At 47.0% G+C, this 27,331-nt stretch overlaps 1 protein-coding gene across 1 annotated transcript in view; it reads left to right on the top strand.

Annotated features, from left to right (window-relative positions):
- Positions 1 to 27,331, top strand: part of Itpr2 (inositol 1,4,5-trisphosphate receptor type 2) — a 356,230-nt gene that overhangs the window by 219,378 nt on the left and 109,521 nt on the right. The window contains exons 38-43 of the mRNA XM_051173394.1: positions 17,494 to 17,602; positions 18,219 to 18,406; positions 20,241 to 20,424; positions 21,893 to 22,149; positions 24,435 to 24,635; positions 26,517 to 26,627. Of these exons, the coding sequence (XP_051029351.1) occupies positions 17,494 to 17,602; positions 18,219 to 18,406; positions 20,241 to 20,424; positions 21,893 to 22,149; positions 24,435 to 24,635; positions 26,517 to 26,627 (1,050 nt within the window). The remainder of the gene's footprint in view (positions 1 to 17,493; positions 17,603 to 18,218; positions 18,407 to 20,240; positions 20,425 to 21,892; positions 22,150 to 24,434; positions 24,636 to 26,516; positions 26,628 to 27,331) is intronic.

The raw sequence follows: 27,331 nt of genomic DNA, 5'->3' as shown, positions 1-27,331 counted from the left end.
TTTGGTATTTATAGGATAAAAGGGTTTAACTACAAATACTCACAGATTAAGAAAAAAACCCTTTATGTCATTTCTCTCTGCTAATTGTTTTGGACTATACACATAGCACATGCCAAATATTTACAGTGATAGCACACATGTTTTATCATCCCAGCTTCATTGGAGGTGTCTAATATTTCCCACTAAATGTAATGCTGGCTTTTACAACATGGAAAGTATATTTTATTTGGTTAACGAATCCCTCTCTATCTGCCTATCTAGTTCTCATCTGTCTGCCTGCCTGTCTGTCGGTCTGTTTTATATACATATTGCCTGTATATGTTGTAATTAGAATGAGATTAAATCTTGCCAGATGGCTGTGGAGCTTCATTGTGGCCATGTGGCTTTTCTTTTTATAATTATCTCGTGCAATGCGTTGCCCTGAACTCCGAGTTCGGTTAACGTTTCCTAACGCTTCTGATACCGAGTGTCTTTGCAATTCCTGGCACAAACTACAGTGGGTTGTGGAATTGGGTGGCACACACATACATCTGTGTGTGCATATAGTGATGTTTGTAAATGTCTAGATAGTTTTGCTCTTGGTCAGGATTGTGAACCACCTTTTACTTCTTTCATAAGATGAGTGGGGATGGTTTTCTCATTTCCTTCTGACCTGCAACAGTTCCATAGCGCGGAAGCAAGTTCCTTGTACGCTTGTGGAACTTCCTTGTAAAACTCTCTGAGCTTGGGGTTCTGGAGTTATTCGTAGACAGTTATTTCTCCTGTAGAACTAATCCCGTTAGGCCGTTTTCTGTCTTGTTTGATTTGATTTGGGAAAGTTATGTTGTCCTTCAAAACCCACACATTTTATTCAGGCTTGTTGAGGATTAAGTTGGTCAGAGCAGATCTTACAATTACTCTTCATTTCTTTTCCTCTCCTTTTTTCCCCCATGATGTTTTATGTCGAGTCTTTTCTAAAACCAGGCTGTCTGGTGGCCAACGTCTTTCTGCTCTCAAAGAGTGCGTTTCTAGAACGTTACCGTCGCAGTTTATTTTTCCAGCACCCACACCTGCTTGGGCCCTGAGGCTGTGTTTAACCTGCCACGCCCACTGTCATGTCCACTGACCCACACGTTTCCTCTGGAGCCCACAGTCTCGGGCCCTCTGCCTTCCTCCATCTATCACGTTTTTACTCTTCCCTAGAAATTCTAAGATTTAGTTCGGGTTTACTCTGGTTTTCAACTAAGAAACAAAACAACATCAACGGCCGTCATCTTCTTCTCTCCCTTTCATGTTCTCATTTAACTTCTGGAGGAATTAATTGCTCATGTTGCTTTGTTTTTCTGTATCCCTCAGCTTTCTAACTTAGTGATTATTACTTTAATTTCCTAATATTTTACCACCCTTTCCTTAATTACGGTTGTTGTGGGATTTTTGCTTTGCTTTTGTTCCTCTAGGAGGGGTGATGACAGCATCATTTAAAAATTATTTATTTATTTTTATTTTATGTTTTGCCTTCATGTATATCTGTGCACCGTGTGCATGCAGTGCCTGTGGTGGCCAGAAGAGGGCGTCGGATTCCCTGGGACTGGAGTTAGAGACTTCTGTGAACTGCATTGTGGGTGCTGGGGCTTGAACTCTGGTCCTCTAGAAGAGAAGCCAGTGCTTTTAACCACCGAACCATCCCTCCACCTCCATTAATCATAGTTTTACCCAGTAAAATCAAAGAAAACAATTCTAATCATTTAATCAAGCCATATTCTTTTCTATGTATTGTCAATAACCACATTTAAAGAAGTTGTGGCTAAAGATTGCTTTAAAATTAATTTTCCTGTTAGAACATATAGTTGTCATCAGCAGAGAGAAACAGATGAGTTGAAACCCAAGCTCCTTTGGTTGGGCTGTACATAGTGGGTGGCTGCACACAGAGGGTGGCTACACACAGTAGGTGGGCTGTACATAGTGGGTGAGTTGCACACAGTAGGTGAGTTGCACGTAGTAGGCGAGTTGCACGTAGTAGGCGAGTTGCACACAGTAGGTGGGCTGCACACAGTAGGTGGGCTGCACACAGAGGGTGGCTCCTGAGGCTGACAGCTCTCGGATGATAGCTGTTGGTTACATGAGTCACCCAGGATGGCCCAGTGTCCTGTTATTTCCAGACAGCCCTGGAAGAAGCTCGTGCCAGGCAACAGGCCGTCAGACGAAAACATAACAGTTTACTTTCCAATAGTTATCGTTGCTTAGAGCCAGGTCGAGCTTGATTGATGCAGTACAGAAAAAGATCTTCCTGTGTAGATTTATTTCAAGACTAGAAACATGGCTGCCGCAAATATCCCTGTGAATCACTGCCGGGACATCGTCCGAGGGAGCCACTGAGAGTTCCTGGTGTGAGAGACCCTAGTGATACAAACCCTGATGCAAAGTGTCCACCGGTCCGTTTCCCTTTTGCTTTTCTGTCTTGAAAAAACGCCAGCTTTCCATGAGATCGGCTACACTAAGAACCCAAGTGGAACTTCCCTGCTAGCTGGTGAATAACAGTGAACAGGGCAGCGGGGCCCGAGGTGGAGATGCCTCCCTAGCTGTCCTGGTGAGGGGCCCTCACTCCTCCCTCAAGTCCTGTGCTGTCTGGGGCCGCTCTGTACTCCTCATGTGGGCCAGACCCAAGAAACCCCTGCTTTCTTCAGGTTACTGCATTCGAAGGTGGCGGCCCCACCTGGCGGGAAGACCGGAAATGTCCGGTTCACCCTGTCTCCTTTGGCAAGAGGCTGGTTAGCACTTGGCCTTGGCGCCTCTCCTAACAGGAAAGCTGAGAGCCGTTTTCTGTCTGGTTGGTGAAAGGTCTGGTGGTCTTTGCAATACCCATGTTGCCCTGGGTGTGTGTGGGAACCTCCCTCCTCTTCTCCCCAGAGGTTAGGCTAGGAGCATGTGGCAGCATCCTAGAGTCTCTATTCTGACTGACTAGAGTCCTTTCTGGTGCAGAGGGAAGTGACTCTCACAGCCCAGAGTCTGCCCAGAGGCTTAGAGCTAAAGTCCTCTGCCCCAGGAGGTCTGACCTGGGAAACAGGCAGGGGTCAGGGGAGGCAAAGAGGTGACCAGGGATTGATTGTTCCCGGTGTCCCAGCCCCAGCGTCTGAGCCAAGAACTACACCGACCTCATCAGAGATACAAGAACCTGTGCACAGTGCGGCTTTTCAGACGATGCAAGCAAGAAGCCGAGCCCTGGGAACAGCGTTTAAGTATGAACCCTGAAAATGGAAGCCTTCAGAAGGGCTTGGAAACGGGAAAGTTGAACGAGACACGTACACGCTTAGACAGAATGTACCGACTGTCTGCTCCTCGGTCCCAGAGACGCACTGGCAAGCAATTAATTACACCCTCAGAGTTTGTGAGAAAATAGTCATGAACCAAATATTTGGAGAGGGATTGAATACTTTAATTACTCCAGGGGAAAAGTTTAGAGTGTTAGGCTGGAAAGGGGCGTCCGGGAGACATGGCCGCGATGAGGAACAGCTGCTGCTCGGCAGGGCGGTGGCCACCCTGTGATGGTGGTGCCGTTTGGAAGTCCTCTTCCTCTGAGAGGTCGGACGCCCAGGGGAAAAGCACAGCAAGGGAAAGAATGGAGAGGTGAGCCAGCAATGATGCTGAGGGACCAGAGGGGCTCACAGCAGGGAAGGCGGCCGGCCTGGGCTTGGCGTGACGTTTGCTCTGTTAGGTGAGGTGTTCCCCAGGCTGAACTGCTTTTTGTGACCCTTTACCAGGTTCGCCCTCAGCCCTTCACGGGAGCAATCTCTGATTGCCGCCCCCAAAGCTGTCCTCATTTCATACGAAGTGAAAATAAATCTTAAAAAAAAGAAAATAAATCTTAAAAAAAGAAAAGAAAAAAATACTTGGGAAGGAGACAATACAGGGCTCAAGGGATGGCTCAGTCAGTGAAGGGCTTGGCATGTTAGCACAAGGGCCTTAGCTCCCACAATCCGCAGCAAGCACACAAACAAAATGCCAGAGGCGATGGTGCAACCTGTAATCCCAGGCTGGGAGATCAGAGACAGGCCCTGAGTCTTGCTAGTCAGTGGGGCTATCCAAGTCAGCGAGCTCCAGGGTAAGTGACTGAGGACGACACATGATGTCAGCTTCTCCCTCCACGTTGTATGCGTGTGCACTGCACATAGACGAACACAGACATGTATGCGCGCACACACACACACACACACACACACACACGCACACTGAACACAACACAGTTGGTCCTTGCTGCCAAGCAAGTTGTTGGCTTCCTGTGCGAGTCAGATGGACGGTCCCGGTACACAGGCCAGTGTTTCTTTACTTTGATTAAAACTTTAATTCTCATTTTGCTCTTGCTGGTCTCTCTATAATGCCTGGATGGAGGGGTACACAGAACCGCCCTGGCTTCCCATGCCGCTCTCTGCCTTTGCTGTTCTAGGACCTGTCTGGTAGTGGATTGGGGGACATGGATAAAGCTGATGTCATGACTTTTTTCTCCTCTAAATGTCTTTGTTGTAGTTGCTGCTACAGTGTCTTTCTATGTAGCTCAGGCTGGCCTTGAACTCTGAAGCCTAAGCTGGTCTCTAGCTAATGGTGGCTGCCCTGCCTCAGCCTCCTTAGTGCTGGCACGAGCCATCACACAGTCTTCTAAACTCCTTAAGATGTAAATCAACGGGTGTGTGGTCTCCCCAGCACAGAGGTACTGGAAATGTCTCGGTTCTCAGGGAAGCGACATGAGTTCATCTCATGCTTTGTGTGATTCTGAAACTCTTGGCGAAGAGCGCCGTTGCCCGTACGCCACATCTGGAAGACATGTAGTCCTATTTCATGGGAATGAACAGTGGGTAGTGGGCGGAGGAGCCTGGGTGTAATTACAGTGTACGTTTATTTGGAAAGACTAGCATGTTACCTTGCAGTGGGAGGATTAATTAATCGCAGCTGGAATAATTCACTGTAGTTGGTTTCAATAAAAGCTGGATATCTTTAAGCCCTTGAGGTCTGGATTAAACTTATGATGAAAGACATGTTTCCAATGTCCTCCCTTCAAGCCCCAGTCCTAAAAGGACGCACCTGACCTGAGATGGGGCTTTTCTTGCCTTCCCCAAACCTCATCTACTCATCAATGCAAGGAAGTTAGGCTTCAAGAAGATGAGGTTTTTTTTTTTTTTGTTGTTGTTGTTTTTATGCTTAAAAATAAATATTTTGCAAAGCCCAGTTTCCACAAAGTTGTGTGTGATTTTGAGTTTCTCCTCCGGCTGGCTGTGTGAGGTTTCCATGGAAACTGCCTCGCCTGTCTTCAGAGCCATGGACTGTCTTCCCACACAGGTCAGGATGTAAGCAGCGCCAGCTCCCAGATTATTGCGCTTTCACAAGAGGCCGGGTTCCTAATTGGCACATGCGATTCCATATTTAATTAGCAGCGTGAGTCTCACTTTACCAGCAGATGTGATGTGGGCCGTCCTAATGCAGCTGTTGGCCAGATGTACTGCCACAGAGCGGGGGACTCTGTCACACACCACAGTTTAGATGCTTGGCAAAAACTGGGCAGAAGCAGCATTATTTCCCTTAAGTTAAAAAAAAATAATTTTCCTTAACCAAGCTAATGGATTTATTTTCTATTTTTATAACTGCTTTATTGAGATATTCTTATGTCATAAATTTGCCCCTCTAGAATGTACGATTCAGTAGTTAGTTTTTCCCCCTCTCTCCCAGTCTCTGCAAACCCCAGCTCCCGGAAGCCAGTTATCTCCTCTGTACAAATCTTTGTGAATTCTCCTACTCTGGACATTTTTTTCCCCTAAGTTTGTGCCTGTCTTCTTGTTGTTCCTGTGCTGTGCTCAAGGCGTATCCACGGGGAGGCTTGTGCTAGTACTCTGGGCCTTGTATTGAGAAATCACACGCCACCGTATGTTATAGTGCACGCCACTTGCCTACTTGTTGACCAGTGGCCGTTTGGGGTCCTTTCTGCTCCTTGACTGTTAGGAAAGCTGCTCTGCCATGGACATTTCCACACAAGGCTTTTGTGTGGAATTCTTTTATGAGATCAGGTTTCATTAGTAGCTCAGGCTGGCCTCACAGTTCCTTTGCCTCATCCCTCTCTCAAGCACAGGAAGTACAGATGTGAGCCGTACCCTGTGTGACATTTTGTCTATGACCTAACAAAACTTTCGCGAAAATCCCAGTGCAAAGCCAACCACACTAGTCAGCCATAGAGGTCAGACAGTGGTGGCACACACCCTTAATCCCAGGACTCAGGAGACAGGCAGATAGATCTTTGTGGGTTCAATGTCACCCACAAGGGCTACGTGAGGGTGAATCAGTCTCAAAGAGAAACAGAGCTTACACAGCGGCGATCTCAGGTGATCTCAGCACTTGGGATCCCACGCCTTTAATCCCAGCTCCAGAGAGGGCTATGGGGTGCGGGAAGACAGGGGCAGACTGAGTCTGAGGACAGGATCACCCCTTAGCTCTGCTCATTGGGAGAGGTGAGAGTGGCCGGCCGCTTTGCTTCTCTGATCTTCAGGAAAGCTTTATTTGTTGGATCATAAAATGTCACCACATTACCCAGCTCCATGGGGGCACGCTTTCGTTTCTCTTGGTCATGTGCTAAGGAGTGAGGCCCCCGGGTCCAGACATAACTCTGGGTTTAATGTGTGGGAACCGTGACATAGTTTCTCAGCAGAGTTGCTCCATTTTGTATCTGACCGATGAGTATGAGGGTCGTGATTTGTCCACATCCTTGACCGTGTGTTGCATTGTTACCTTTTAAATCTTACCCATCCTAGTGGATATGGATTGACATCCGGGGCTTTTTTTTTTTTTTTTTTTTTTTTTTTTAAGAAATCAATATCTAAAATAAAGAAAAGAAAAGAGAAAAGAAATCAATATCTAGTTCACAAACTAGTTAAATGTTTCGTATTTATCTTTCCGTTACTCTGGAGAGTTGAAGTAAATGAACATATATATATCATATATATATACATATATATATATGATATATATCTATATATATATTTTTTTTCTTTTCTGATTTCAACACAAACCCAACTCAGGTGAGAGATGACATAAAAACTGGATGCTTCTGGGAGTGGGACTATTTGGTAGACACCGTAGCGTAGGAGGAGGAAAGGCTCTAAGAACTGCCTGAATGACAGGTAAAATCTTCAAGCTCCTGTATAATTTCACCGTACATTATCCAAGCGGGCCATAGCAGTGATGTCACAGAGTGCAGAGCACAGTGACCCTGGGCCAAAGGCCTTCAGACAGGGATGTAGCTAGATGGTAGAGTGCCTGCCTGGCACGTGAGAGCCCCTGAGTTCAACCCTAACACCCAGGATTGAGCAAATGACACCCATGTCTCATTCAGTAGAATATATTTTACCAGGTGTAATACCGAAACTCCAGTATCACCAAAAAAGCAAAACAAGGCTTACGGAGTCTGTGACAGACTGCCGGCTTTAATGTGACCTGTAACCACTGAATGTGAAAGTGTTGAGGGAAAGGTGTGTGCCACAGCTAGTGACATTCGGCAGCACAGCCACCCGGGCATACCAGTGTGTTCGATCGATCTTAATCCTTCACTGATTTATTTAATCACCATCCTTTACACATACATGCACTCTGGGCTCGGAGTGGGAGCGCCTGCATATCTACATGTGACATACATCCACACACACTAAACATAGAAAAGGAGGGGACAGGTGTTTGTTGACTTTTTCTTTCCTATTCTAGAAGTTTTAGCTCAGCCTCAACAGACTGAAATTATCCTCGAATTGGCTCATTCACCTCCAGGCACACTTCATCTGAGTTTCTTCTCAGCCTGGGAATAGTCTTCATGTTTCATGCATGAAACTGATTTCACACGCCTCTGGCGACCATGTGTTTGATGCAACTGCAGAGGTTGCAGCACTTGAAGCTGCGGTCCCCAACAGCATGTGTGCATTGATTGCTATTAAAGATAAATAAAGTCTCGGGGCTGGGATGTGGCTTGGTGGTTAAAGCTCTTGCCATGCAACTGTGAGGGTCTGAGTTTGGATCCCAAACCCATGACTGAGCCCGCAGTCCTGCTCCTGGGAGGTAGAATCATGGGATCCTCAGACCAGGCTGGCTAGCCAGACCACAGAAAATGCGAGCACCCACTTTAATGAGAGGCCCTGCCTCACACACAGAATGGAGAGTGAGAGTTATGGGGACATACCCAGTGTCACCTCAGTCTTTCACGCACAAGCACCCCCTCACATACACGTGAGCCCATGTATGTGTGAGCTCGCACACATACTGTATACACATACATGGAAAAGTAACAGAAGGTTTCACCTATTTTAGCACTTTGGACTTTAGCTACTGTTCTAGAAATATCTGTCATGGCGTATGTGTGACCTAGAGTCAAGATGATTTTCAGTACTGTTCGAAACCCCGGAGGTACCCAGCTCAAGTCCTGAACGAGCTCCGTCCTGAGGCAGACAGCCTGCGTGGGCATCGTTCTGTTTGTTTGAGCCGAGACCTCATTTTCTGCAGGGAGTAACTGCATTTGTGTTTTAAGATGTTGATGGGTGTGTAAGAACCCTGACTTTTATTCCTCCTAATCCTTGTCTGTGCTTTTGCTGGGGAGTTTCCCAAAAGTTATGTTTGATACACAGAACACAATTAGGAGCTCACGAGAGTATGGGGCTATTGATAGTCACAGGAAAATGTATGCTCATATGAGCAAACTGATGTAAGAAATTACTAACATTTCAGGCCTGTAGCACTCAGGCTGAGATCAGAGGAGTTTACAGGGGAGGATGGGGCTGGGTGAGTTTACAGGGGAGGATGGGGCTGGGTGAGTTTACAGGGGAGGATGGGGCTGGGTGAGTTTACAGGGGAGGATGGGGCTGGGTGAGTTTACAGGGGAGGATGGGGCTGGGTGAGTTTACAGGGGAGGATGGGGCTGGGTGAGTTTACAGGGGAGGATGGGGCTGGGTGAGTTTACAGGGGAGGATGGGGCTGGGTGAGTTTACAGGGGAGGATGGGGCTGGGTGAGTTTACAGGGGAGGATGGGGCTGGGTGAGTTTACAGGGGAGGATGGGGCTGGGTGAGTTTACAGGGGAGGATGGGGCTGGGTGAGTTTACAGGGGAGGATGGGGCTGGGTGAGTTTACAGGGGAGGATGGGGCTGGGTGAGTTTACAGGGGAGGATGGGGCTGGGTGAGTTTACAGGGGAGGATGGGGCTGGGTGAGTTTACAGGGGAGGATGGGGCTGGGTGAGTTTACAGGGGAGGATGGGGCTGGGTGAGTTTACAGGGGAGGATGGGGCTGGGTGAGTTTACAGGGGAGGATGGGGCTGGGTGAGTTTACAGGGGAGGATGGGGCTGGGTGAGTTTACAGGGGAGGATGGGGCTGGGTGAGTTTACAGGGGAGGATGGGGCTGGGTGAGTATGTGGGCATAAAGATGAGATCAAGACACAGTTAGTACTGCCTCTTATTTGCCGTCCCTTAAAAATATGTAGATGTGTAGAGTCTGTTGTAAGGAGTACGGTTTTTCTGCCCGCCGCCTGGTCTTGATTACAAAAGAACTTTGGGTGGCCAGGCAGTGAGTTGTCTCTGTCATTTCTAGAGTTTATACTATCCTTCTGTGGTCTTTGAGGGACTTGAAGACAGAGAGTTATGGTTACAGTTTTCCTTAGTATTAAAGATAAGTTACTTAGACTTTAGACACACAAAGATATGATAGATGATGGAATATTTTCTTCAAACCTTGCTAAATGTTAATGAACTAAATAGTGTTAACTGTGATTCTTATTTGATAACTGTTATGTGATATATTTTGCTATGTTAAGGTTAAAATCCTTCTTTTTATTTAGACAGAAAAGAGGAGATGATGGGAGATGTCATTCTGTATATGTTTCTCATACTGGTTAATGAATAAAGCTCTGTTGGCCAATAGGAAAGGAAGATAGGAGGGACTAGGAGACAAGGAGGAAATAGGAAGGAGGAAGCAGGAGTCAGGATGGAAAGCCTGGAGAGAATAGAACCGCCAGCCGCCTCTCCCTGGTAAGACCACGTGGAAATACATAGAAATGGGTTAATAATTAAGATAGAGCTAGCCGATAAAAAACTAGCACCTGGAAAACAGCATAATATCAAATACAGAATCTCTGTGCGTTATTTGGGGCTGGCGGCGTGGCAGCAGCACAAGACCAGGCGGCGGGCAGAAAAACCGTACTCCTTACAGTCTGTTTATGGCAGCAACTAGAACCATGCCCATATCTGTGGCCCAGGTACTCTGATGTCCATACCATCCTTGCTTCCCTGGGGAAAAGCTTATTATTATTATTAATATTAATATTATTATTTTAACCATTAAAGTGAGTGTTCAGGAGCTGTCTACTTAGAACTTAATATAGCCAAAGACACAATGCCTTTCACATATACAACCCCCAATCTTTAAATAAAGGTTGAGGTTTGGGTATTGTTATGCACAGTATCTGTAACTGAGTCTCGGGACACCAGGACAGGTCAGTAGAATTCTTGAGTCACGGTGCTAGTATGTGGCTGAACCCAGATCTGAACCTGTTGTGGTGGTTTCCACAGAGTCAGCAATTTCCATCATGTGTGTGACCCTGTAGCTCACGTGGGTCTCGCAAAATGAAGGGACTGGGCTAGACAGTGCGTGTGCGTGAGCTTCCTTTTTTCCTTTGTCAAGCATTTGCATCGATTGACAGGTATTCAACTGTTGCTTCCCTCCTGGATGCAAAGTACGGTTTGTTCTTAGTGTTGGAGTGTGAGTGTAGGCGGAGGTCTGGGGTAGAGGAGTTCTGTAGGTGTGGTCTACAACCAAGATGGGGAGGGTTGAGCATAGACGGCGTAGACGGCGGTGTAGATCAGGGTCCATTGAAGATCAGGGTCCTCAAGTCACTTAACAGGAGAGTTTGTTTGTTTTTGTTTGGTATTTTTGAGACAGGGTTTCTCTGTGTAACAGCCCTGGCTACCGCTATCGTAGAACTCACTCTGTAGACCAGGCTGGCCTTGAACTCACAGAGATTCCCTTGCCTCTGCCTCCCGAGTGTTTTAACTTGATTGACTATGATGTATGGTGGGATTGCCGTCACCATGCATCCCTGGAGAAACTCATTGGAGGGGCTGAGGACAGAGGGTTGCCTACAACTTTGGTTCCATTTCCCAGCAGCAACCAGTAGTTCCATGGCTGTCTACAGGTGTCCCCGAGGTTACAGGCGTCAGGGGCTGTGGGTCTTTGCTACATCAGGGTCACTTTATGAGCTAGTGATTCATGCTGTGTGTACCTAGTAGCTTTTCTTCGATAAGGAAATGATCTTTAAAGTTGCCTGCATGTGTAGACCTGGTGGCACATGATTGCATTCCAGCACACAAGAGGCAGAGACAGGTGGATCAGGAGTTCAAGGTCATGTTTGGCTGCGTAGCAGTTTTGAGGGCAATTTGGGCTACATAGATTCTGATTTAAAAAAAATAATAAACAAGTAAACAGAAAACCCCAAACAGACCAAACAAACAAACAAACCCCTTGCCTGCACAGCTTATATAAGGTCCTCCCAGCTTTTACCTGTTGTCCTAAAGATCAAATGAAAAGTCACCAGACACTGGAATAACAAACAGCAGCAGCAACATGTTCTCAGGGGAGGCCAGCTCCAGTCCTGAGCTCAGGAGTGGAGCAGAGCTGGGTTTAGGACTATCTATGGGGAGAGCATTCGGATTTGATGCTCCCGTAGGTCAGCTGCACAGAGCTTTCATCAATAACCCAAAGGCTATGACTACGGCCTCCTTCACACCTCACTGTTAGCCACACCTCCTCAGCTGCCCCATTGCCTGAGCTTGGGGCATTTGCTGAGCCGGGAGGGGTCGATGGAGTCACTGTAGAGCCAGCACATTCAGATGGTTTAAACACTGAAGTCCTGAAAATGGAACCAGATGGACTGGTGAGAATTATTTTTACCAAAAAGTAGTGAAGCCTCATGTCTCAGCTTTGTATATTTGGGTTTTTCTGGCTTGTTGCTGTTAGGAGCCCTTTTTGTAGACCTTGTCACATGGTAGGTTTGTAATAAATGTCCTTATGATTGATAAATAAGTAAAAAAAAAAAAAAAAAAAAACAAGGAGAGAGTAAAAGGTGTTTGGAGGCGGATTGCCGCGTATGTGAATGCATGTTTCTGTTCTAGTCCTCAGTTACTGACTTACTTGTTTTCTTAGGTATTTTATCTTCAGGCAGTCTCTACATAGCCCAGGCTGTGCTGGAACTCTGGCCATGGAGCTGAGGCTGGCCCTTACCTCTTGTCTTTCTCCTTCCTGTGCACACGTCTTCATTTTCAGTAGAACTGTTCTGGCGCCCTTTGCCTTTCAAGGTGACACTTAGCGGTCCTGGTGTGTCATGGTGCTGATGCGCTGTGGACATGGGCACTGACTCTTGGTGACTGTTGAGTTTCCCTGTCTTTATAAAGCTAAGCAAGAGAGAAGGAGGCCCGGCGAGCACAGTGTCTGGAGACCCTGCAGGTGTGTTGCGGTCTGACCTTTGCCATTTACAAAGTTCATGGTTGAGGCCTGCCCTTATATAGAAAATATATCTCATAATTTCAAATAAAGTGAAAACAATCCTGTCTTGGTTTGAAGTTTTCAGCCATAACAACCATCCCTACTTAAGAATTACTAAAAAGGAAAAAAAGGAAGTTGCCAGATGTTGCAATAAGTGTAAGGCTTTGTGTTGAATGACATTCACAGGCTGCAGGTGGGATGGGCCTGTCTGGGACTAGCGCACGCATGAGCTGGGCCACAGCTCCTCCAGGGAGCTCCCCTCAAGTGGGGACTGGTTATGACAGTGGGCCCGGTATAGCTCCACTAGATTAGAGTCAACACAGAACCGTGGCTCTTCTTTAAGGCCAGACATCCCAAGGAGAGCATCCTTCATCAGACAGTCGCTAAGGCAGAAGGCTTCAGGAACACCCATGACCCCATCCAGGGGTAGCGTTAAATGAGATAGATGGTAGCCTCTGCAGACACATGCGGTTACTGCTTCCAGATCTACCCAAGCTGAGCAGTCGCTAATGTCATCGTTAAGGGGGAACCCCACGTTAAACGTCTTTGCTAGTTGAAGGCTCGGAGTTTGAGGATGCAGACATATGGTGTTTTTTGATTCTTAAAGGCTTGATTAGATTAGATGGGGAAAACATGTTAGTCCGCTTTTTAAGGACTTGGGAACTAACCCTCAAACTGTCAACCTCACAGCTGTTCGTGTCTGAAAGGGCAAACCGTGCTCTGCTTTTCAAAGTGAATGAAAGCCTTTAGACTTTTCTATCATGATTTCTTGTTTTTCTCTGTTCTGTCCACCAAAGCCAGCCGCTCTGGGTTGCTTGATTTCTGATACCTTGGATCCAGCCTAACATATCAAAGGAACTGGGCCATCTTCCGGCGTGTCCACATACGATCTGCAAGCCTCCTCTGGACGTGGACACCACTTTTTTATGGGGATATTTTGTTGTAATTTCAGAAGGTGGTTGCAGTTTTCTTGGCTCCATTAACAGTTCGCACATCTGGAACATCTGGAATGTGTTCCTGTGAAGATGCTGGCTGGAAGCTGTGCCTTGTGGCCCGGATTTGCCTCTGACAGAGAGACAGCCACAGAGGACAGTCCTTGGGAGTGGGCCTACCCCAGAACCTTCTGAGGGAGGCCCACTGAGGGAACTTGCTGTGACTAGGCAGACCCAGCACAGAGGTCATGCATCTCAGCCCCGTGGAATTACTTTTAAAATGGCCTTTTGTGCGTTTAGTCCTGTCTTCACTTTCTGCCGTGGGAGTCGCAGCTTGGAAATAATTTAACAAGCCTGGCGCTAGACTATCTGACAGATTCTACGATTATTTTATTTGACTTAAAGGGATTTAGGGACATGTCTCGCACTGAAACTGCTGACTCCATTCCCCACACAGAGAAAATAAACCACGGATGACCCATGGCAAACTGTGACGCAGCACCTGCCTCTGGGGGACCAGACTTTGATAAACGACACCCGCGTGGTCTTGCCAGTACTATGGTGTACCTGTACTGGAGTCTACCATAATTAAGTAGGGACGACTGTCTTAGCTGAAACTGGCCTTCAAGACGGATTCCCCCCTCCCTACTTTATTTGAAATAATGGAGTGTATTTTCTATAGTGATGTATGTGTTAGTATTCAGGCATCTGTTCCGACCTGCCTTTGGGGTTCTGACAGGATACACCCTCAGCCACTGTCACTAAGAGTACTGCCTGTGCACATTCACCATGTTCCCTTTTACAGGGGCCCTGCCCACCTCCCATCCCCCTCTCTCTCCCTCTCTCTCTCTCCCTCTCTCTCTCTCCCTCTCTGTCTCTCCCTCTCTCTGTCTATTCCTCTCTTTCCTCCCTCCCACTGCTCCTGTCCCAAGAGGCTGGACTCCTCCGCCCCCTTCCCGTTTTTTTCTGATCCTTTTCCCAAAAAGACAAAAACAACCAAACAAAACCCCAAAGCCTCCTCTTGAGCTCTGTCGCCTGGTGCCTTTCTCTCTTGAGCCGCTTTCTAAAAGTTACAACAGTGTGCACATGCTTCGGGCGGACTTTTCCATACCCACTCACAGTGGTTAACAGGGGAAAGCTAGGGTTCTGAGGCAGCAGATAATCATTCCCCTCTTCTCCGTGTCTCAGATAAGCTTCTCACGTCTGTAGGATAGTTTGGTATGGACTCGGGAAATGTACAGCAGTGCAAAGCTGCGCGCTTCTCTGTGCTCGGCTGCGTTAGCACAGCAGGGATGTGCATCATTGGATCTGCTCACTTTGTGAGGCCCTTAGTGCATGCTGGGGACTGTGCCTATGGCAGACGCCCTAGGAAGGAGGGTCAACCGCTGCTTCATTTGGCAGTGGGGGCTGAGGCTCGGGGTGGTGAGGTAGCCTGTGTGAGACCCCCTGGTTAATATAGCACGCAGAGATGTTAGCACCTGGGCACTGTGGCTCCCGAGTCCAGAGGCCTAGGAGGCTGGACCCCTGTCTCCCCATTGTGAGACACTGGTCTTTGTTGGGAAATGCGTCATGGACCTTCTGAGAGCCGTGGACCCGTGAAGCATGGAGGCTTTCTTGGTGACTGGTGCTCGCTGCTGTGTGTTTTAGCTGCCTAAGAGGGTTTTACAGTGTTGGCTTCCAAGTCTCTCTGATGACCTCAGTCCCAGATGTGATTCCCAAGGCTCTTGTGACCTCACCTCCTGCCATCGGGAGCGGCAGGGAAAATCCAAACAAAAAAGAAATGTTCGTCCCTTGTTTTGGAGGATAGTTCCTCAGGAAGACAGAGCTAGTTCGACACAGAGGACCCACGCTTAAAAGAAAGGAGTAGAGGAAGTAACGCTTATTTATATGGCCTCCTCTGGCTAATAACATCCTTAGATTCCTTAGGGGTGTGTGTGTGTGTGTGTGTGTGTGTGTGTGTACACGAGTTCAGGTTTGCTCTGATGCCCTGGAGCCATGAACGATCTGACATGCTTGGGTGCTGGGAATTGAACCCAGGTCCTTCCTTTGCAAGAGCAGCCCGCCTTCTCCGTCCCTCGCTGAGCCACTGGGTGCCGTAGGTTTAATGGAGGACAGCAGAGGTTCATCCGTGGAGAAGTCAGTGTTCCCCCGGCTCCTTCTAAGCCTCATCATTACCTTCATGTACTGAGGCCTTACATGAAAAGGGTTAGCGGGAGAAAACACAAGATGAGAAGCAGTGACTCTGTGCTCCAAGAGTGAAAATCACTCAAAGGTGAGCAGCTGCAGGCACCGGGCGCCCATGAAACTCTGGGCGCCCTAACACTGAGGGCGCCCTGTTGCTCGCCGTGCACGGTCATGGGTGTGTGTGGCTTGCACAGCCTGCCGGGGCTATCCTAAGGCCTCTGGAGCCCCCAGGACACGTAACAGCGAAGGGACCCGCCTCACCGTAAACTCTTGCACACCGTTGGTTACTTTCCTCTTTGATGTGATGAAAATACTCAACAAAAGCAACTCAGGGTCGTGAAAGTCTGTTTTGGCTCACTCTGAGGGTGCAGGCAGGAACGGTGTGGTGCACGCGTGTGAGCTGTCTACTGACATCACATCTATAGGGAAGAAGCAAGGGGAGATGAATGAATGCCTTTTCCTTTTCATTAATTCTAAGACCCCAATCCATGAGATGGTTCTGTTCCCATTAAGGTAGGTCTTCCTTCTCCGGCTAAACTTTCTGCAAACACCCCCAAGGGCACACCTGCAAGTGTGTTGCCATGGTGACTCTAAGTCTAATCAAATTGGCACCCAGGAAGCTTCTACCTCTTCTCTTACAATGGTGCCTGAAGGAGTTAGTTTCCTGGGAGCGTGGAGACAGAGGAGGGAAGACAAGCCTTGTCCTAACGCAAACAGGAAGATGTGGAAAACACATCTTGGTTTGGTTTAAATATGGCTTCTAAGGCACCCAGAAGCTCCCCACGGACAGGTAGGATTCAGAAGCCCGCTGTCAGAGAGCAGCCAGGGTGATGGTGATGCTCTCTCTTACAGTGACTTGCTACAGAGAGGAAAACAGGTTCGAGAGAGAAGGAATGTTCTAGTCCGAGTTTCCTGTGCCAGGGCAAGACAAGAAATCCAAGGAGGCTTAGGCAAGCGAGGTCAGGTTGGAGGAGGCACCGTGGCTTCCAGGCCCGCGTGCAACAGAAGCCACTGCAGACGGGGGGGGGGGGGGGGGGGGGGGAGTCCAACACTGGGACCCAGGGCAAGCCCCTAGGTTCTAGGAGGCAGATGTCTCAGCACCGGGGAGGATCACGTGAGAGTCCGTGTGGCAGGGCATGTATCCGTGGGCAGACACCTGGACGTGGCTGCGGTTTACAGGCACAGGGGTGAAGCTCTTGCTTGTGAACTGTGTCTCTGCAGCCAATCGTGCAAGCTTGGGTTTCTCCCCTGCAACATGGGATACCGCGCTTCGGGTATGCATGCAAGCAAGTAATTATATTTACCTTTTCAAGTGATTTCCAGTTAGCATAGAATATAATGGGTCTCATAAGACATTTTACATGCATGTATTTTCTACCATGTTCACCCCACACACACACACTACTCTCCTCATTTCCTACTGCCCTCTCTCACAGGTCATCCCCATCCCCTAATAACCCCTCATCTATTTCCACGCCACACGTATGTGCACATGTGTGTATGTTTAATAAATGTGCGTATTTGTCTCTAGACTCCCTGTGTGAGAGAAATATGGTGTTCACTCCAGTGTTTGAGCTCAGGTCTCCAGGCTTGGCCGCAAGCTCCTTTTCCCACTGAGCCAGCTCTACGGCTCCCCAGTGAGCGTGTGTTGCATTCAGGGCTGAGGGGACAGCTCCACAGTGCATCCCCTCATGATCACTTATAAAAAGCAGACTGATTTCTTTTACTGGGACCTTTGCAGTTTTCCCTCAGGGGGAAAAAAAAAACTGATTTGGTGTAAAATTATTTTTTTTCATGTTTTTACTTCAGATACTTTTTTTTTTTTTTTTTAACGATGACATCTCTCCTCTTCCAGGGTAGCATACTCCGGAAAATCCTTTTGAACCGCTACTTCAAAGGCGACCATGGCGTTGGTGCCAACGGACCCCTGTCAGGGGCCTATGCCAAGACAGCTCAAGGGGGAGGTACGTGCCCATCCCCCCGTGTTAGGGTTTCACGGCACATCTTCACAGCAGTGCGCTCCTCTCCTCTGTCTTACTTAAGTGACACAAGGTAAAATGTCCACTTAAAACCCCTGAGACGTGTCTGTGTAGTCATGAATCCACAGGGTGAACATTATAGTGGATTTGCCTTCGACTCTGGGTAGTTGGTCACGGTTTCTTCATGCATACACTGAAGACAAAATTTGTGGAGTATTTTTATAAGGATTTATTTATTTTCATCCTGTACATATGTGTGTCTGCACACCACATGTGTGCTCGGTGACCGTTGGAGTGCCCAGAATCAGAGTTACAGATGGTTGGGAGCCACCATTCGGGTGCTGGAATCGAACCCAGGTCCTCTGCAAGCGCAGCCAGTGCTCTAACCACTGAGCCGTCTCGGCAGCTGAGTTACGTGTTGGATGTTTCCTTAAGATTTCCATGTTCGTAGATATTTTATATTTGTAACAAAACTTTGCTGTGGCTCATGTTGTTATGACTTACGAATTTGAATACACTATTTGCTGCTAAAAAAAAACCCAATGTCTGTGTGTTCTGTTTGTTTGTTTGTTTGTTTGTTGTTTTTCTTCCCTGACCACAGGAGGCTTCTCTGGACAGGACTCGGATAAAATGGGGACTTCGATGTCCGATATCCAGTGCCTGCTGGACAAAGAAGGAGCATCCGAACTCGTCATTGACGTCATAGTGAACACCAAGAACGACAGGATTTTTTCCGAAGGCATTTTGCTTGGCATCGCCTTGCTGGAAGGAGGGAACACACAAACGCAGGTCTGTGGCTGGTGGTGTTCGGGTTGTCACTTCTATTTTTTAAAGGAACAGTTTTGTTTCTGAGAATTTCACATAACATATCTCTCCACTCCCCTCTCTCACCCTTCAGTGTCCACTCTGCCCTCCCAACTCCCCCCTAACTTTGTGTCCTCCCCCCCCCCCCGCCATCTCAGTAGCGTTGGGCGACAGTTGGTGCTGCCCTCTGACACTCCTTCCTGTCCATAACTAAGTGTCTTTGGGTAGTTACTATACCGTCTGATTAACGGGTGGAAGATGCCTTGGTCATCGCTTGCCCAACGAAGTTCTGTGGAGCCCTGGTTTGTAGAAAGTATCATTTTCATAAACAAGCTCCACGGAGTGCCACGGCATGTGGGGTATAGAACATGTGGCCGGTCCCTGTGCTTCACAGCTTTCGTCAATACCATGTGCATGCAATGAGAACGCCATACTCATCACAGGGGTTGAAAGACTCCGCGACGGGGTGGGTGTGAATGGAGCCCTGACTGCAAAGCTTTGTCTTCATGGCGCTGTGGCATCACCATGGCTTTCTCACTAACATGTTACAGCCTCGCTTCACCTTCCAGCCACGCTGCATCAAAGAGATTAGAGCTCAAACATCAGCTTAATTTGTGGGTCCATAAAGGTCTGTGGATGCTACATTTATCCTGCAAGCCATCAGAACCAGCTTGACTGTTTCAGTGTAGTTGCCATGGTTACGGTGGGCTTTTTTGTCCTGCTCCTGTGGAGTTGGTAGCTCTCTGATTAGGAGCATCCCCTAACAGATGTGAAGCTGACACTCGAAGGCTGGATAAAACTTACTGTGTATGGCTGCTGCACGCTGCACGTGTAAGGAACAGTGAGGGCCATGAGTGTCTCCTAGAGTTTAGAGTCTTCTCTAGGGTGGGGCCTGGCTCCAGGCCTTCCTTTAGGAAAAGATGTCAGCAGCTGTCAGATCCCCCAAACTGCCTGTTCAGATTTTATCTGGGAATGTGGCTGGTTCCACGTCATCTCTTCTGGAGTGTGTCCCGTCCTCCATCTTCCATAAAGTCACCAGGAAGACAGTGACAACTCAGTTGTCCCCTCTCCAGTAGAGTACATCTTACCACACTTTTGATCTTAAATCCCTTTTGAATTAATAATTATAAATTAGAGTTGATTTTCAGTCAATTTTCCCTAAACTACATGTAAAGCATCATTGCTTATGAAGTAGCTAAACAACTTAAAATCTATTTACCAGTGGGTTCCCATGAGTGAAGTTGTCATGGTAACACATCCTAAATTAAATGTCCTATCAGTTAGATACAAGAAAAATGACTTTGACTCCTAACAGGGAGCCCTTATTTATGCGGGGTCACCATAAGTCAATGGCCATGTTTCACTTTGGATTACAAACTCGTGTGGGTAGGAATCGTGCTGATATTTTTCCTCTTTGTTTTGTTTGTAGCATCAAAATAAGACCCTACATATAGTAGGCTTTCAGTAAATATGTGTTGAATCAATGCACAGATTTATAACACTATCAGACTAAAAGAATCATTTACTTAGGACAACTTACTATACTCATAATTTTAAAAGGACGTGCAGGAGTATATATCAAATAGAATATGAAAGGTTAGAATTTAGTGGAAGGTGCTAAGAAAACACTAGCTGTTGTTATTAATGTAATAACATGTGCTATTAGTACATATTAAGTGGAATGAGACACTGTCCATCTGAGGAGTGAATACAAGGAAGCACACTGTGCTTTTATCTGTTAGGCCTGTGTTTATTCCAGAATAAGCCTCTACTTTTCTTGCCTCGGGGGTTGACATTTCAAACTATGCTCTCTCTGCAGTATTCTTTTTACCAGCAGTTGCATGAACAAAAAAAGTCAGAAAAATTCTTCAAAGTCCTTTATGATCGGATGAAGGCTGCTCAGAAAGAGATCAGATCCACGGTGACGGTCAACACCATAGACTTAGGGGTCAAGAAGAGAGACGATGACGGTGACCTCATGGCCTCGGGCCCACGGTTGAGAGGTGAGGGCTCCCTGAGCACTTGGGAGAAGAAAGCAACGAAGCATTTAAATCTCGAGGAGCTTTGTCATCTTGCTCCTGGGGTTTAATTGTCTGCAGTGTTCCCAGTGTGGACTTCCAACTATAAAGGGTTTTGGTTAAAGGCTTGGCCCTAGAATAGCCCTGCAGGACCACACTAAAATGGAGTATAATTGGCGTGGAAGTAATGGGCAACACGAAGGACATTTGATTTCCTTGTTGTGTTCAGTAAAGAAAACCACCCCACACTTTCTGTGCATGGAAATTAAACTCCGAGGACAGAATTTATAAAAGTGCTTGTGTATGAAATAACCAAATTATAGACAGTTAGATACAAACTGTGGAGATGTTAACATTTTGTAATTGATCGTTTTTTTCCCCATCAGATCTTAGGTGTGTGCACACACGTGTTTCTTGGTACTCTTGTTTTTTTCTGTGTGTGCCGTGTGTGTGTGTGTGGGGGGGGGTACACACAGAGACCAGAAGAGGGTGTTGGATGCCTAAACTGGAGCTATAGGATGCTATGAATAGCCTGACATGGGTACTGGCAACTGAATCCAGTCCTCTGGTCGAGCAGCAAGGGATCTTAACGGCTAAGCTATCTGTCCTGGTTGGTCTTTTTTGTTAACTCGACACATAGCTAGACATAACTGGGAAGAGGAAGTCTTAATTGAGATGATGTCTCCATAAGAATGATCTGTAGGGAATTTTCTTGATTAATGGTTGATGTGGGTGGGCTCAGCCCACTGTGGATGGTGCCTCCCTGGGTTCTGGGTTCTATAACAGAGCAGGCTGAGCAAGCCAGAGTGAGCGAGCTAGTAAGCAGCACCCCCTCCATGACCTCTGCTTCAGCTCCTGCCTCCAGGTTCCTGCATATGTGTATATAGTGTGTGTGTGGGTGTGCATGTATGTATGTATGTATGTATCACAATATGAAATAAACGATTTCCTCCCCGACTTGCTTGTGTGTGTGTGTGTGTGTGTATGTATGCATGCATGCATGTATGTATGTGTGTATGTGTGTATTATGTATGTATGTGTGTATACATGTATGCATGCATGTATGTATCACAGTACATGGGGGGGGGAGCAAGTCCTCCCCGACTTGCTTTTGGTCATGGCGTTTTATCACAGCAATAGAAAAGCAACTAAGACCCCCATCTCTCCAGCCCTTCAGTATGTACACTTGTAAAATCATTTGTACATGTTTTTAGATATTCTTATGTGACTTTGTGATGCAGATTTATATATCAGAAAATTCTGAAATTGGCTAAATATTAGGACCTTCCCTTCTGATCACTGTGTTAACTTTTAGTTTCGGAGGACTTGAGTTGAACCTTTTGTTAGATGATTTTAAAATTCAGCTGTGGGGAAATTTGGATTCCTATTGTGGGGTTTTCATTTCCCTTTGGTTAAAAATGTAGCTCAAATCCAGCCGCCACTTGCTTTCCAGTGAGAGATCCATCACTTCACTTGAAGGAGGGAATAAAAGGGCAGCTAACAGAGGCATCTTCAGCCACCTCCAAGGCGTACTGTGTGTACAGAAGAGAAATGGACCCAGAAATAGACATGATGTGCCCGGGGCCAGAAGCAGGAAGTGCAGAGGAAAAGTCTGCAGAGGAAGTTACCATGAGCCCGGCCATCACCATCATGAGGCCCATCCTCAGGTTCCTGCAGTTACTGTGTGAGAATCACAACAGGGAGCTACAGGTAAGCCCCCCAGTGGGAGAGCTCTGTAGGCTGTGGCTGAGACTCAACCCAGTGAATTCCGGAGAGAACCCTGGAGAAGGAGTAATCAACAAAGGCAGCAGTGCCCTGTTTAAATGAAAAGGAAGGAAAGTAAGTGTAGAGATGTTTTATGCATGAAAAACAAACAAATGCACACATTGTCGTCCTGTGGTCCAGAACTCACATCTTAGTGTCGCTGGACCCCGTCTCTCTCCTCTGTGGTGTTTGCTGAGGACCATCACCTTCGCCTCATCTGCCTTTCATGGTCTTAGACTCGGGTGTTTATATCGTTCCCAATGAATAGTTGTTGAGCACAATATTGAATATATTTTCCGTTTCATTAGAAACAAAGTCATATAAAACATTTTTTTACAATAGTGAAAATTGCTTTGCAAATTAATGTAGCCCACATCCATAATATCTCCACCACTACCATTTCCTCTGTCATATGCGATGGGTGGACGAGGCCTGATCGAGACTTTGCCTCTCTGGCATTATTTGTATGCATTGTCCATGGCCCCATAGCAAAGGCACAGGAAAGGAGTTACGTTGGTTGACCTGACTCAGGGACAAAGAGGACGGTCACCTGAAGAGTTTCCATTTGGCAGACTGCTTCCAAGAAAGGCACATGCCCACCACGCCAGCCAGCTTAGCTACAAACTAGTGTAGCTGGCGAATGCTTTTATTAGCGAATTATAGTGCACTGACTGAGACTCCTGCAGTAGGTCCTGCCTGGGTCCCACCTCGTCTTGTCACTAAGTAATCTGGTTCTAAGAGCGCCTGTGCACACAGAGAGTGGCAGAGTGAGGAGACGTGTCCACTGTTGTCTAGAACACTAGGGTCCGAAAGGCAGGAGATGGTATGTTCAGACGAACCGCTGCCCATGGTGATGAGATGCTCTGGAATGAACGAGGCGTGAGCATGGCTCCTGTGGACCAGCCTGCTGCAGCCTAGGTCAAGCCTGGCAGTGCATGCTGAGTGGTTGCTCACTGTGACCCGCGTGCCCTGACAGTGTGGGTCACAGACTTCAGGGCACATGCTGTCATATCTGACTTGATGTCATTCACAGAAGTCTGGTTCAGGCATCACAGAAGGCTACTTTGATACTAAGAGTCTCGACTGTTTATTTAGTAACTTTGTGTGCTGTGGCATTGCTTATTTCCTGGCGGAGCTTATCCATACATGCGGAAGTACTTCCTAAGATGCCAAACCTACCATGCTGCCAGGGAAAAGGCTTCGGCTTTGGCTGTGACGCTTTCCGTGCTAATGGGCAGTGAGCAGTGGTTCTTTTGTGTGTATTTACACAGATCTAGGATCATTCACGGTAGCGGGACTCTTCACTGAGATGATGTTTCCCATACTGTGGTCTTATGGTCCCTGCACAGTGAAGACACAGGGTTGTCATTTGGAAGTTAGACCCCCCCCCAACACTTTATCTCCCTTTCCCTTTTTACTTTTCACACTTATTTCCACCCTCTGTATGTTTAAAATGCTGGCAACGGACCGAAGGTGCTTTCGCTGGAACCCGAGGGAATCTCTCTTTTAAGAGAGACTTAGTGCATCAGTATTTAAACGTTAATTGATTTTAAAATTAGCTTGGAAAACAGAGAGTTTTTTTTTTCAATTTTTATTTATTTATTTTACATCCCAACTGTGGTTCCCCATCCTCCCTCTTCCCCCAGCCCCTCCCGCAACCTCTGCTCTGCCTCCTCCCCTCTGGAAGGCGGTGAGCTTTACCGCCGTTCTCATCCCTGTCACTATGCTTAGACACAGCCACACCCATTGTGTCCCCTTATTTCTCCCCTGTTTGTTGGGCCCCATCTTTCCCCAAGTTGTCCCACTTTCTTGTAAAGACCAGTTGACTTCCATGCTGGCACGAATATGTTTGAGTAAAACACACATACACACACACACACACAGACAGAGACAGACAGACAGACACAGAGAGAGAGACAGACAGACACACAGAGAGACAGAGACAGACAGACACACAGACACACACACACACAGACAGAGACAGACAGACACACACAGAGAGAGAGACAGAGACAGACAGACAGACACACACACAGACAGAGACAGACAGACAGACACACACAGAGACAGACAGACAGAGACAGACAGAGAGACAGACAGACACACAGAGAGACAGAGACAGACAGACAGACACACAGAGAGACAGAGAGACAGAGACAGAGGGACAGAGAGAGGGGAACTTATTTCTGCTTTGCTCTGTCCTTCAGTAGCACATTCTTTCACCCCTCCAGAACTTCTTGAGGAATCAGAACAATAAGACAAACTACAACCTTGTGTGTGAGACGCTACAGTTTCTGGACTGCATCTGCGGAAGCACTACGGGCGGCCTGGGCCTGCTGGGGCTCTACATCAACGAGAAGAATGTAGCTTTGGTCAACCAGACCCTGGAGAGCTTGACCGAGTACTGCCAGGGCCCGTGCCATGAAAACCAGGTAACCGTGACAGCAGAGCTTCACGTGACGGGAGCCACGACTCAGGGGGGCAGTGTGCCAGGCTGAGCACAGAGCCAGCATGGGGAAGCCTTTCTGAAAATGCTAGGCTGCATTTTACATTCCACCGTGAGAGAAGATTCCCATGAATATGTTTAAGATAAAGATTACTGAAACAAGGGCAAGGTTATATTTCTTCCCGATGTTCAGTTTTTCTCCGTAGGGAATCTCTCCAGATGCGCGGAGTTAACTCTCTATGGCTTTGGATCCACTGCAGTGGGGGGTGGGGAGTCTAATACTCATGTTACACACTTGCGAGCTAGTCTAATACCTGTGTCACACACTCAGTGAACTAATCTGGTATCTGTGTTACAGACCAGGTGATCTAGTCTCATACCTATGTTAGGCATGCGTGTGAGAGGCTGGTACTCATCTCCAGCTCCTAGAATATCTTGCTCTACTTGAAGGACACATTATGGGAGAAGACAGCACATACAAAGGAGTAAAGGGGCATTCTGACGACTGTTTAGCATCTACGAAGCATCTTGGAGCCGCCTTCACAGGCAAGGTCCAGGGGCTGAGTCTCATCGTCAGCCATTTCTGGATGCAAACTTTAAAGCTGTGATTGTCACTAAGCATCGGTGGTTGGTGTAGAAGGGGAATGTGGAAAAAGGTCAGATTTCTATTGCAGATTATACGACTGTCCTCACACATACTGTGTCTGTGTGCACACATATGTCTGAATGCACACTCGATATGCACGCAACCATGGGTTCGTATTATGGATACATGTTGATCATGTATGGTTATTACCTCCTCCTCTGTAATGTGTTTATGACCCTAAAAGCATTTTAAGATCCTTTCCATTAATTTTCAAGATTATATTCTTGTTTCCTGAAACAATGACAGACATTCTTGGCTGCAGATTCAAAATCAATGCAAAGTACACAAATTCAGTTTGGTCTTCTTGATAAAACTCTATGGTAGAAAATACATACATACATACAATCTTTCTGTAGTGTTCTACTTTGTGAGAAGTCTTTCAGTGTTCTCTACTTTGTGGTAACAGTGAAGTTAGGTTTACTGAAACCCCGTAAGTTGTCAGAGTGAAAACGTATAATAAAATAGCAGGTCCTACCTGGAGATTTCCCCATGCTGTGAAAATGCATGGAAGGTCAGTTTGGCAGGTGTTTCCATGAGCAGAGTCCCCAGGACATAATGTCAGTGTTGGACAGAAGTACCTGTCCTCTGCACAAATGCCAGGCCCAGCCGTCTGTTGGCCGGGGCTGCTCTTTCTTATGTTACTCACTAAGGTGTCAGTTTTTCAAGCTACTCGTGTGGGTTAGAAGTCCTCAGACTGTTTCCATAAAAGGAAGCTTGAAAGCCTCACACAGTGTCCTTCACCCTCGGAGTACGCACACTGCTCTCTGGGGTGTTTTTATACTTTGCTCAACCACATTCCCTCCACAAATATGCAAGTCCAAGAACCCCATGAACGTTCCCGACATCCAGGACGCGCGGTCACATCTGGTCTGAGTTTTGTGAAATCCACATACAATCCCATTTTTTTCTTGTCCCCTTAGATTTATCATATCTTAAAGTTCCAGATTTTGTGTTAGTGACTGGGAGAGTTTTAACTTACCCAGTCCTCTTTGAAATTCTGAAGTTCTTTGTGTCAAAGACAGGTGTTTTTCATAATGTGTCAGTATTCTGTCCTCAGTACCAGTCGATTAATAGGCCCCACCAAAAAATACCAAACCAAACAAAAAAACAACAAAAAAACTAATTAAAACGTCCAACAGTGTCTGCACCTGGTATTTAAAAGTTTCAAGTCTTCTGTTACCATTTCTAGTGCATGCCATTTTACAAGATCTCCTTTTCTAGACCTGTATCGCGACTCACGAGTCCAATGGCATCGACATCATCATCGCCTTGATTCTGAATGACATCAACCCTCTTGGCAAATACAGAATGGACTTGGTGTTACAGCTGAAGGTAGTGTGATCCCAGTTCTTTGCTTACGTGTCTCCCTCCCGCTCGGAGTGGATTGTAAGTCCTGAAGTGATTGTACAATTCACCTTCTCAACTCAGGGTCTCCAAGTCATCGATCGTGCAACACACCGTCTCAACCCAGGAACTGGCAAGAGAGGGGCAGCCAGCTCACACGGCACTCCCTGAGCCAGGGAAAGCTCGATTCACCCGCAGGCTGTAGTTACTGTGAGGTTCTGTGGAAGAGATGTTGAGGCCGCCCCTCACCTCTTCTCCTCTGCTTTAACTTCCTGTTTTTCTTTGCAGACAGAAGTGTAAGGGTGTGGAGACACACTGGGTCATAGGTTTTTAATCTGCCCTGGCTTTACAGTTAACTAGCGTAAAGGAATGTTATATTTTAGTTTAATGTCTTTCTTCCAAGTACTGTGTTACATAATCTAGCCACCTCCCAACGCTTGTTCAAATGAAAATAGAATAAGTAGATATAAAACCCATAATAACGTACATAAAACCATACATGCTAAGAAACGACTTGAGGCCGCATTATTGTGTTGAGTGTTCACACTGGCGAGAAGCAAACCCAGAGGCTAAGGAAATAGCTCTGTAAGTACAGGACTCAAGTTTGCTCCCCAGAAACCCTCTGAAAAGGCCAAGTGTGGTGATATGCCCTCCCCACCCTAGCCCTGAAGAGGGTCATCTCTGGGAATCTC

The sequence above is a fragment of the Phodopus roborovskii genome, unplaced genomic scaffold (genome assembly GCF_943737965.1).
Source record: "Phodopus roborovskii unplaced genomic scaffold, PHOROB, whole genome shotgun sequence".
NCBI lineage: Eukaryota > Metazoa > Chordata > Mammalia > Rodentia > Cricetidae > Phodopus > Phodopus roborovskii.
This window is presented reverse-complemented; position numbering and strand designations above follow the sequence as displayed.